Genomic DNA, 13,058 nt, shown 5'->3' with positions numbered 1-13,058 from the left:
GGTTTAGTCCAGGGCATTTGATATCCTGTGTGTAATTATATTAAACAGCTTGGCGTTTACATTATTCTGTTAATCATTCACTTAAGGCCCCACTGCACACCATATTGCACATTATTTGAGCATACCCCAGCTTCCAGAATGAGTTTGGCAGACTAACACAGGGTGTTCATTAGGGTCAAAATGGGTCTCAAGTGTATGCTGCACAGAACCTTACAGGAAAATGGGTAACCGCTGTCAGTCATGTCCTAATTACAGCATAAAGGCCATTCATATCCTCCCTCTTGAATGCTACTCCAAACCTCAAGATTTAGGATCCCAAAAGCATTTAAACATGGGTTTGTGGGCAGGCCTGGATGCTCAGACAGAGCCTACTGGATGAAAACATCAGCACATGATTTGTATATACAGATCCCAGGTTTAACCTGATAGACAGAGAAGTTCTGAGAACTTTTTAAAATATCTTCAGTTTCTGAGAAACATACATAAAACCTGAGTTGTATTTTAGTGTCTTAACCCCCCCCTCCCCCCGGAGGAGCATGTGCATGGTTGTATTAGCACTTTGTATATGCTTGGGAGAATAACAGACCAAGTGCTATAACAAGTCAGAAAAACAACCCAGTGTGCTTTATTTTCCTGGTTGATGGGCTTTGGTAAAGATCACCATTTTTTTTTTATGGGCTTTGCTAGACATATCACCAAATTTATTGGACACAAATAATCTAAACCTCACTGTAGTTACTCCCTGTACATATAAGACATATGTGATTTCCTTATTATCTGTAGAACACAGCCTGACACTATGTACCTGTTTCCAAGTCTATCACTGCTGAGTGCTAAAGGTCTTAATCACAACTAACAAGAGCAAGTCACCTTGACCTACAGCTGGTTTCAGTGCATCCAAAACACCCACATTTTTGGTGTCCCAAAGTAAACTTTGGCTACTGGCTGCATGCCATTGGGCATCCATCCCTTAAAAGACACATTTTATGATGCTCTCAGTGGCAAGCCCCACTGATGGACAACTGTTTGTTAATAACAAGAGTTTGACAGTATTTGACCCTGAAATTATTTTGAACACAAACACAATACAAGGTACATTTTATCATTTTATCTCATACCTCAGTAGGGCTCCACAGGGGAAAAAAAACAAAAAACAAAAAAAAAAGAAAAAAAAACAGAATATTTTAAAAAGCATAAAGAGTGGACATGTAAATGCAAACACTGACAGCAATCAACAAAGACAATCTGGGAATAAAATTCAGAATTTCAAAACATGTTTCCTTAAGCTGTAAAAGAAATGGTATTTTTCCATACAAACCATTGACTAATGAATGAGTCAGTCATTTTCAGTTCAAGTTTTAAAACCTTTCCAACAAATAATTATTTTGTAATCCGAAAAAATTCTATAAATGGAATTGAGACAATGTAAGTTAATCCTGCTTCAGTGACTAGATTCGAAGTAGCAACACTAGCAATACTTTTAGTCCATACAGTGGCTGCTTTGATAGAGCTTGGACTCTAATATGCTAAGTAACCAGAAAAGCTCCCAAACTGACCATCTCCTACACTGCTGTTAACATGCCTAAAGATCCCCAACATGGTATACAGCATGTTTGTCTGTTCATCTCTGCTGGCATGCTGTTGTTTGGGGATTAAGTGATTTCACCAGCAGAGCAGGAGGCTGGACTCTCTCCTCAAGCATCAGAAGAACACCTGGTTGAGGACAGATGGATGGACTTCTGCAGCCTGCAGACTCTGGAGCAGGCGCTGCACAGTGGCCCTCCTGCCTTGCAACTGCTTCCACATCACCAGTCCTGCCAGCACTTGGCTCTGAACACTGAGTGGGTGGTCAGCACGGCAACGGTAGATCTCCCCCGGTGACAGATCCAAGTCCATCAGCACCATCTCCCACTCTGAGCCGAGACAAGAGGCCAGCTTGTTCAGCTGCTGATGGGAAGGAGCCAGGTGGAGAAGGTGCGGGGGAACACTCCACTGAGCTAAACATGGAGAGAGCAGGAAAAGACCCTGACTATAAAACCAGACTTAGTAACCCACAGTTCATTGACCTGTAATCATGTGGAACCATCACACAACTTAATCAACAGGAAAAAAATTATAGTAATGCAAGGTTAAAATGTTACAGGTTTGCGATACCGTTTTTCTTTGATGCTACTTACAATTATTTAATTAAGTAATTAAGGTTTAAAAATGTTACAGCAGATGCATTAGGTCTTAAAGGGGTTAAATAGAAATTAAATACATCTCATGATTCACAGTACATGATCCAAATACCCATAAGTAGCATATACTTTTCAGAATACCATGGCCTGTGTGAAAAATATGTACTTAGTAAGGAAATGACAAAAATTGTTTTCACTTGGCGACATGTTTAGACCATCTTACACAACTAAACCAAGGTGCCGCTGAGACAGCCAGTATGCAACAGCTGCTGCAGTACAATACCTAAAAAATAGAAGACGCACTCATCGATACCTATACAAAGTGCCATCTCTTCTTGATTCAATTTTCATTTATATGAGAGAAAGGGGTTAAAAGCATGTCTTTGAATCTTTATTTTACTGCTAAGACACTGGTATCTGTGCTGAGAGATCTAAAATCACATTCTTGTTTTTTGTTGTTGTTTGGTTTTTTTTTTTTAGGAGGATAGAGGTGTGTTTTATTTGAACACCGGTAGGGACAAAAAGAACAAAGTTCAGATTAGCAGTTTGTTTTGAAAGTTGTTGTTTTTTTTAAACGCCTCACAGAATCAAGGACAGCCATTGGGTGATGAAAGGGGTCACATCAGAGCTTCAGAGTCCTTGGCCTGAAAACAAACCAACTCTTCTTTTCCCAAGAGGTAGAACTCCTGGCAAGACTCTTGTTTTAAGGTGTAATGTAGATCTAATCCAGTGATAAAGCTTGCCAGTCTGGAAATGCCCGTAAACTAGCATTAACTCCAAGTATAATGTTATAATCAGTAGATATCTGCTGTCCTGCACAGCATTCTTATATGTAAGATCAAACTTTGGGGTTCTGTTAACACTGCGTTAGGAACAAAACAAACGATACACATATACGAGGCCCAAATCATTTTTTTAACCCCACAACTCGAATAATGTAAAATACAATTTAGAATTAAGACACAGCAAATTGAAAATGGCACTGCAAAGCAAAATCATCTATGGCAATTCTAGGATAAGTTTCTGGTTCTAGTGTCTTGCCCAAAATCAGCATAATAATCCTAACGGGAAGTCAACAAGAGGTTTAACCCAGAGATTCCACCATTATCCACAATCACGTTTGATTTCAGTTAAGAAAGAATTGACACCTCTCCATCCACACCACTACATCTTAACCACATTAGCTGGAACTACCTCAGACTGTGGATAAACCTGATTTAGGCTCTGTTTCCCTGCAGGGATGGGCACCATCACACATGGCCTGTTCACCCAGGTAGAGCTTGTGTACTTGCAGAATTGTGACATCCAACTCTGATCCTGGAGATTAACCCTCCTGAAGAGTTTTGTTACAACCTTACTGTAACACCTAGCTTTAGTATCGAAATGCCCCTTGTGTAGACTTTTGTACATTAAATCTGTCAAAACAGAAAACTGTTTAATGGGTAACATTTAAGGACTCAAAGGTCCTTAACAATGAGAGTTGTTCTGATACTTTCCCCCAACATTTATAGTTTTTAGCCCAACATGTAAAGCGCTTTGATTGCTCCCGATCTATATACAGATATATGCCCCTTTTCCTATTTATTCGCTGGCAAAAAACTTTTCATAGAACTTTACAAGGAAAACCTTTTTTGTTTAACATGAATGTTAGACATTACTTTATTTAGAATTAATTATGCAATTATTACATGTGTGTTACTGATTAGTATAATTCAATCCATAGGTTTAACATTAAGAAAAATATTTTTAAACGTTTTTCAGCCCATGTGAACAATGTCAGTATACTCACATAAACATGTTAGCCACTGCATGTAAGAGCATTCATAAATGCAGAGTACAGCTGTAACACATCAGTGAACAGGCTGCAGTGTGCAGGCCCCAACTGCATGCAGACTTTATTTTGATAACATTTCCTTCCAATTTATTCAAATTCAAAGTGCATCTTAAAGGTAAATGTATATAAACAATGTCACAGTTCTGAAAGGAAAGTCATATGGGAAATGTATGAGAGATCAAGAGTAATAAGAGAGCTCAAATGTAATTTCTCAACATCTTCAAATTTCACACAGATGTGTAGACATTTTAAAGAAAAAAAAAAATCTAATTTACACAAATTTTTCGCTCATCTTAAATTATATAAAATCACCCAAAATGCCTGGTCTCAAATTTTGCTTTTTTGGTTTTGTACTTGAGCTACAAAGCTAACAAGGCTAACAAGTAAAGTAAGTGCATGGTGAATTTGGCATATATACTCTCCTTGCCACTTAATTGGGAACACCTGTTCACCTGTTTATTCATGTAATTATCCAACTAGCCAACCACATAGCAGTTGTGCAAAGTGTAAATCATGCAGAAACTGCCCTTCAGTTAATGTTTGAATGCCAGAATGGGGAAAAATATGATCTAAGACATTTTAAGCATGTCATGGTTGCTGGTGAAAGATGAGCAGGTTTGAGCATTGCAGACTATGCTGATCCCCTGGGATTTTCACACACAATAATTTGGAGTTTACACGCAATGGTGCAAAAAACAAAACTGTTCCAGTAAGCAGCAGTTCTGCAGGCTGAAATGCCTTTTTTGAGGAGTGAGATCAGAGGAGAATGACCAGACTGGCTTGTGCTGACAGGAAGGATATGGTAACTCAAATAACCTTTCTTTACAATCGTGGCAAGCGAACCGAATCTCAGAATGTAGAACACATTATACCTTGAGGCAGATGGGATATTAGAGCAGACCACATCAGGTTCCACTCTTGTTAGCTGAGAACAAGAACATTTACCAATCTGACAATGCATCTTCTAGCATAACGCACTGTTACAAAGAACAAGTCATTTCAACCTGATTTTTTGACTATTACCGTGAGTTCACTGTGTACTTCAGTGACCTCTCTAGTCACCAGTTCTCTGTCTAACAGAACACCTTTGTGATGTGGTGGAATAAAAGATATTGTAGCAAAAATTACAAGAGGTAATCATGTCAACATGGATCCAAACCTCAAAGGAATCTTTTGAAACACCTTGGGGAATCTATGCCACACAGAACTGAGGCTTAGAACAAATGGGGGTTCTACCCAGCATAACTTTGGGTGTTCCTAATTAAGCGGTCAGTGAATGCTATCTGGCGATCATAAACTTCCCTTAGTCCATTACTAGTTAATGATGATAGCCTTGAGGTTAAACTACACAGAGGCAAAAATGGGAAACTAAATACATCTCAAATGATTGACAACATTTTGGAAAATCAGATCTTCTCCAAAACTAATGCTTTAAATTACAGACAAGATTGTACAAACACCTGAGTGAACAATTGATTCCAGGAAATCCTATAAGACTATCCTGTTCACAAGGGCATGGCCATTATCGCATTTACACTGATCAAACCTGCAAATGATAAGGAAAGCCTCTCACACCTGTTTATATACTGATATGTCTTCCAGAATATGCAAATGCTTACAGAGACCTTGATCCAATTTTTTGTTGCATGATTGGTATTTATTTCTTACAGATTCAAAATAATACAGTATATGATTATTGCACACATGAAGGTTTCCCCATAGTTTTTTAATCATTCAGTTAAAAGTCAATCCTAAGATCCAAAAATGTCCACTAGAAAGGAAACAGTAGCTTTTGGTCTTGTCCTATTAAAGCTATCACACATATCTGATAACTACAGCAAAATAATCTAAGCATATGCTCACTACTATCTCTCAAACATTTGTCAGTGTACACATGTAGACAGGTAAAATATCATGGCAAGTTCTCAGTAGTCTTTGTCTGCAGGTAGGATATGATGTGTGGGTGCAGATTTAAGTAGAGTTACAAGAGGAAGAAGAATAGTTCTAAAGTTCAGATTTCCATAAGAGAACACAAGTACTTTCAACTCATTACAAAGCAAGTGCTAAACTGCCAGTACAGGAATGCAAAAATCCAAACGTGACCACAGCAAACATGCAAAATGTGCTGTTAGCAAGGACAGAAGGAAGAGAAATGCCAAATGTTACTTATTATCCAAAACATTTAGCTTGCTATTACTGATCATCTTTTGTAGATATAATACCTACCTTTGGACAAGATTTAAAAGAACATAACTGTACAGTGTAAAACCCTAAATTGAATATTTATTGAAGATAAAAAAGGCCGATAATGAATTAATGTAGAAAATGTGGATGTTCAGTTGTTGAGCGGTACTCAAACCATGACACCCCTTTGGTCATTTGGATCTACTAAAACTGCTATTCCAGCATTTTATTTTTTTAGTATTTATTTTTGGTACTGTTTGTTACTTCTGCAGCTCATTGTATGTAATAAAATAATATAGACATATAACCCTCTTCCAGGTCTCATATCAGTTCATAATTTGCATATATCACTCATCCCTAAACTGCCACATAAAATATTTAAATAGACGTTAACTGTTATGGGATTGACTGATAACTCCATAAATATACATAAAACCTGTTTTACTCTATGAACTACTTTTGTCACAGTCGGGGATCTAAAGCTTTTGCAATTTTTAAGCAAATTTTCCACAACAAATTATATAAAAATGGCAAAATAAAATGGGAATTTGTGTTTCCATCAATTATTGTTATGCAGAATTCCTGAACATAATGTAATAAGGTCAGGTGTACAATCGCCTAACAAACCGTACCCAACAAAAAGTTTTGAAGATGCTTCTGTGAAACCAAATGAACTACATCTGAATGATGGTTTACTAAGGCCGACTTTATCATATATTCTAATACAGCAACAATTTAATTTGGTCCCATCATAAAATAAGGTCTAGACCTCCTTAATGAAAAGCTTTGAATCTATATGTGCTCTTAACAGTGCCGTCTGTGCATGGCTACGTTACATGCAGTCCTAAGACAAGCAATGGTCCACTTAATGAGAGCTCAAGCTGATGTATAGCAGTTCCTGCTACTTACAAGGAACAGTGAGAAACAGTATGTGGTGACTTGCTAGGATACATTTGATACTGTAGAAATGTGTACAAAGCCGGGCTTTGAGGCTGCTTCAATAGGAGATGGTGCTGTTTACCTGGCCATTGCTCTGATCCAGTAGGGATGAACATCCTTTTTAATGGTACTCTACACAACGTATTTGTAGATCAAATGGATGGGGAATACGTAATTGTGGTCATGTAACCTTTGTAAGCTCATTAGATAGGCAGATCTGCCTGGTAATGAAAACCCACCGTTGAATACAAAATAGGTCTTTTGGAACTTAAGACATGGGCTGTTAATATGTTATATACTGGATCTACATTTTCTAGGACGTATACAATGAATCATGTGGCAGCATTTTACAATAGATGCTAATCTATGACAATAAAAATTCAAAATGACACCTTTCTATTTGATGTCCATCTTCTAACATGGATCATAAATTAGCATCTTCAAAGGATACGAGTCATATGAGACTTCTCTCTTTTACAGTTTTCAGAACAACAGAGGACTGAAGTGAAGGCTAATCCTGGAGTCAACCCAAATTAACCAAGCAGTCATGCTAAAGGGTTTCTGCAAGCTGAGTGCCCTATATGGTGCCCTCTGTAGAGCAATCAAAATGGGGTACTAGTTCTCAAATATGAAACTGCCTTTATTATGACTGACGTTCTTAGTTTGTAATTCTGGTGGCTATTTTACAAATGGTGAAAGAAGAATCTCCCCATACTGTTTAGTGTTATACTTTAGAATGAGCAGCATAATGTGTTGACTGGTTGGGAGCAGTAACTACATGCAATGAATTTCCCACCCCCTCTGATCCTTCACTCAAGCTTCAACCAAAGTCACATTCATATCAAGATAATATTTACATTTTTAAAATCTGAGTTCTAGTCTCATATTACCCAACTTTATTAACATTTACCTGACACTTTTATCCAAAGTGACTCACAATTATGACTGAGTACAACTTGAGTAACTGAGGGTTAAGGGCCTTGTTCAGGGGCCCAACAGTGGCAACTTGGCAGTGGTGGGGCTTGAACCAGCAACCTTCCAATTACAAGTCAAGTACCTTAACCACTGAGGTACCACTGCCCCATATGCTATGGAATACATAAGATAAATCATTGTGATCTGTTTTTGAAAATAATTTTCTTTTAGTTTGAGATGCCTTCAAATTTCCACCATGTTCCAGGGTTGACCTTTGCACATCTTCCCCAACAGCACTCTAGAGCTAGTTTACAACCAAATGCAGTTGCTACTCTTCTAATGATGTGATGCAGGACACCTGTGTCTGACAACTGAGGGATGTATAGACAAGCCTGGTGAGGTACCCAACTGTTGTCAGTGGGTAAATGGTGCATTATATACAGTGCCTCCCAAATATATATTATTTATTTAGGACAGCACAGATTATATATTGCTCAGACTGCAGGCTACCTAGTTGCATTAGAGATATGTCATGAAATATTAAGTGTTATAGTTAACTAAGAAATATGTATATGGATTAGGTGTGCGACTTGTGAGTAACAATAGTAAATCTTTAGTTTCTATACTTACAAGCTTGGAAATGTACAATTTGATATCACAAAGCAGCTCCAAATAGCCTGCATTTGTGAAAAAAAAAACAAAACACATAAGGTGAATACAGAATCTGGTCTACACTAATTCAGGACCGATACGAGAAGGTGTGCCTAAGAAGCAAGCATTTGACTGCTCCATCTCCAGCAAAGCACCCTGTTACCACCTACACATGCCTCTTCTTCAAGATGATCACCTGAAAACAGGTAAAAATGTATCCCTGGCTTACTACATTTTTCCTGTGTAGAACTTAGGGCAAACCCTTGGCCATCTCAGAAGGAGTTTAATAAAGTCACAGTGCATAGGTGGAAAAAGGCCAGCTGGACTGAAGCTAAATCACTGCTAAGAGGAGCCTGGCTCCAGGAGAGGGTCTTCTGCATGTTTCTACAATGACAGCATAACTTTTTTCAGCCTGAGATTCCTGGAAAGCACACTGTGCCGGAAGGTGGGGTTAGTGCCAAATAAAAACAAACAGGCTTCCTTTGAGAGCCAATTATTAAATGAACCTACTTTTCTTTACTGCTATTGTAAGGGCTAAGCAGCATGGTGCAAAAAGAGAAGGCCACTCTTAACTTAAGGTGACCTTACTTTACTGTCAAAAAGTGAAAGTCAGAAATGCCAAGACCTACGTTTTGGTTGTTTGTTTTGAGGGGTTTTGATGAACGAGAAGGATTACTACAGAAGTAACAATAAATCAGAAATAGTCAGATACCTCTATAGTATCTCCCTTAGAAAGGACTAAAATGCAGGTGACAATACTAACATTTTCTGTGACAGATGATCTAGAATTAATGTCAAAGGAGAACAAACATCTGAAATAGCCTTCATCATGTTTCCATGCCAACAGAATGCTATTATCTGCTGCTATGACAGAGGCTACCCACAAACAAATGTCATCATGAATATTAACTGTACAGACATCATTGAATCATTACTGAATAACAAGGACAAAAGGAAGCATAATAATTATGTTTGTTTGTGCCCCCCCCCCCAAAAAAAACCCCAACTGTGTAATATTTTCTAGTGCAGACATATTTAACAATGTAATCACCATTTCCTAATTAAAATTGGGTTTTCACAGTAGGGATTTCTTGTTCGCTTTAATGGCTATCTTCTGTTTCCTAGAAATGTGTTTTGTATTTATAGGGAGTGCATTTTTCATTTATTTTATCTGCAGGCCTCTCCCATTTATTATAAGTCAAACTACCGAGTCAATAAAGCCTTCAATTCAGAAGCGAGGGAGACGGGAAAGAGAGGGAGAGCAGCCAACAAATGGCTTTGATTAGGCTAAATTTTTCCTAGAAAGGAGGATGCAGGGCGAGAGTGCCGGGCCCCAGAGCTAGTGCCAGGAACTAATGTAGCTTTCATGGAAACCAGGGCAGCCAGCCTGGCCTTGACAAACTGAAAACACAACTTGGAATTTTTTTCCACATCCTTCTGTCTCTCTCTGTAGCCATTTCATTCTCTCAAACCACGTTAAAAGAGTTGCTTTGTCCCACAGCACAGCTCTCGGTTTAAAAGCAAGATACAAAATTATTGATCAAAGGTCCCATTTAAGGATGTTTTATTTAAAGTGATAATACAACTGTTAGAACCGTACTTTTTTGATGAGGTATACACAAGTTGCTCAGATTTGCGTGCAAGATCAATATGAGTCAAAAGTATAACATTTCATATAACACTGTTTTTCCCTTTTTACTTAGGCCAACATAAAATCTACACAACTGTTTATGAAAGCTAAATTCAAGTCTCAAACAAAACATGAACTCAGTCAGACTCAAGAGTGAAAGTATCCCCATCTACTTTTTTCAGAACATATTCTTTTACCAGTATAAATAATAGAATGCCAGATCAAAATTTTACTTGTAGTACATACATAAGTCAGTCTAGTTATGGAAAAATGTTTTTTGACAGATGATTAAAAAAAGATGAGTTTTTTGACTCACTGGTCAGCCCTCCATCAGCAATAAGACAAAAACCTGACACTCTCTGTAAATATAAACAGTTAATCAGGGGGAAGAGTCAATGCTGTATGAAGTTATAAATTGAGAAACTAAAATGCAAAACCCCAAACAATAAATGAATAAGGCAGTTGCAGAAGCAAGCAACCTTGGCAAAGCAGGAAGAGAAAAACTGTTGATATGAACCGATTACATGCTTGATGCAGTTACTCCTAGCAAAGGATTCATAACCGATATAAGAATAAAGGTTGTATAGTATTTATGCTCTTGCTTAAATTAATTTTACCTTCTGTTCATCAAGTATATTAATGGGGTTTAAAATTTGCCCTTTATACCTTAAATACAAAAAGATGGGTATAGAGAAAATACACTGTAGTTGAGTCTGTTAACTATCACACACGTAAGAGAATAAAGGTTACATTCACTGTTAACATGTGCATGATCATATACTGACCCAAACCATGCTGACGTGTTTTGAAAGCATGATTTATTCACTTTGGAAGGTTACAGAGACGAATGTTTAAAAATCAATGTAAATTACTGGTTTATTACAAACACCATCATGACACCTTGGGGACACGACTATATGGCAACATTCTTTGCCTGAAATCAGATGTGGCAGCCGAGCTGTTCGCATTATTCCAAGGGAAAATTATTGAGAAAATTAGCTAGCTCAGTAGCCTAAGCCCACTACGTTACCAAGGTGAACTTCAAGTTCAGTTCAAGCTAGCTCCTCGGAGTTGAACCAAACTTTTTTTTTTACTTTCCTTAAGCCGCGCCACCGCTAGCTAGTAAGGTTCGCAACAAATCGTCATAACACATAGTGGAGTAATATCCGTCGCTAGCTAGCATAATAAATTCCTAGTTATTATAAATATCGTTAGCCACTGCAGTATGGGAACTCACCAGGGTCCGAAAGAGATGCGCTCCCTTCAGCTAATAAAAGCATCAGTTTTTCTTTTATCCAGGGAAAGTCTTGTTCTAGTGATTTCAGAAACACGTTGAAAGCATTAGGGCCACGACTGGGAAGGATATAAAGTAGCCTCAAAGTCTTGTTTTTGTTAGATGTTTCTGACTGAATTTCCTCAACTTGGCTCTGTGTTAAGATGTCCTCTTGATACAGATATTGAATAATCGTGTCATCGACTATAAGTTGCTCGGAAAGTTGCAGTCTGTGCGCTCGAAGAATTTCTTTGTGCTTCGGATCCATAATTTAATGACATACCGAACTGAACGTTAGTTTATAATAATTTTTGCTCGCAAATAAGTTTGTCGTGCTAGCTAGCGAGCTAGCTAAAGTCCGCTAGGCAGTGGCGTTACAAAGAAGCACCTCGCCTTAGATATAGCTAAACGCTGCATTCTTAGAGCCTGTGTGAAATTAATTAAACCAAAATTACGACGACCTCACGAAACTACACATTTGAACTTAACGTTGTTTAAATTAATCAGAACATATATTAAGTTTGTTGTTGCAGAGTGATTTCACATATACGTCGTTTCCTCATGTTCCATATACTTATGCCGACTAGAAACGAAATATAAGGAACCAAAGTTTTGTGGACATATTCTTAAATGTAAGTCCACAAGTTTAGTGTCATTATTTGAGTTGTTTCAAAATATACATAATCTTACTAACTTTGCAATCACTGCTGTATAAATCTCTGTAACTTCCAATGTCCACCCATCAGTCAGTTCTTCTAATTTCTCCTTTTTAATGATGAAGCAGACCCTACCATGCTCCATGTTCTTATATTCTATAATATATAATATAGCTATTACTGCATTTAGATTCAGCACAAGGCATGCATACTTTAAGGTGTGTTTTTCACATACAAACAGGCCTAATGCTAATTTTGATAATATACAAAACATACTTTTGTACTAGATTTTTGTTCTAATCTACATCAAAATATTTGCACTTTAAATATCGACAATCTCAGTTATCAACAACAAACACGGTGACAAACAATGTCATTCCGTGCAGAATTTAATTAAGCAGGTGAAACATGAATACTGATTGATTCTTGCCAAAAATTAAAAATGGCTTGCATAAACCTTAGAACAGTGTTTCTCTGTCATGGTGCAGGAGTAGCCCTGCCCAGTACATTTGAGATTTCTGCCTTCTCTAACACCCCGACTCAATTTATCTGACTCAATTCAATCAGTTAATTAACAAGTCCTTCATAAGGTTAAAGAGGGTGGCTAAGAGAAGGGAAATCTTTAAAATGTCACATATATGGTGAAAAAAGGGGGGGGGGGGGGGGAAACCATACACATATACTATTCTTGTAATACAACAACAATCTGCTTCAAATGGATTTATTACAATATTAATAAGAAAAAGTGAATGAACAAATTTTATCTTATTTATTATTTTGTTTAAGAATTTACCTG

General features: G+C 37.5%; 1 protein-coding gene across 1 annotated transcript; it reads right to left on the bottom strand.

Annotated features, from left to right (window-relative positions):
• Nucleotides 1–602: 602 nt before the first annotated feature.
• Nucleotides 603–12,168, bottom strand: cradd (CASP2 and RIPK1 domain containing adaptor with death domain). Its single transcript, XM_027023002.2, has 2 exons — nucleotides 11,571–12,168; nucleotides 603–1,997 (listed from the first exon to the last, which is right to left on the bottom strand). Exons 1-2 carry the CDS (start codon nucleotides 11,872–11,874, stop codon nucleotides 1,702–1,704), a joined length of 600 nt encoding a protein of 199 aa, XP_026878803.1. The 5' UTR covers nucleotides 11,875–12,168; the 3' UTR covers nucleotides 603–1,701.
• Nucleotides 12,169–13,058: the final 890 nt, after the last annotated feature.

Source organism: Electrophorus electricus, chromosome 2 (genome assembly GCF_013358815.1).
Source record: "Electrophorus electricus isolate fEleEle1 chromosome 2, fEleEle1.pri, whole genome shotgun sequence".
Taxonomy (NCBI): domain Eukaryota; kingdom Metazoa; phylum Chordata; class Actinopteri; order Gymnotiformes; family Gymnotidae; genus Electrophorus; species Electrophorus electricus.
Note: the sequence above shows the minus strand (reverse complement) of the source record. Positions and strands in the feature narration are given on the sequence as shown.

Coding starts and splice junctions, on each gene's coding strand:
- cradd (XM_027023002.2), bottom strand. CDS start 11,874: ATGGATCCGAAGCACAAAGAAATTCTTCGAGCGCACAGACTGCAACTT. Junction 1,998..11,570: donor CGCATCTCTTTCGGACCCTG/GTGAGTTCCCAT, acceptor CTCCATGTTTAG/CTCAGTGGAGTGTTCCCCCG.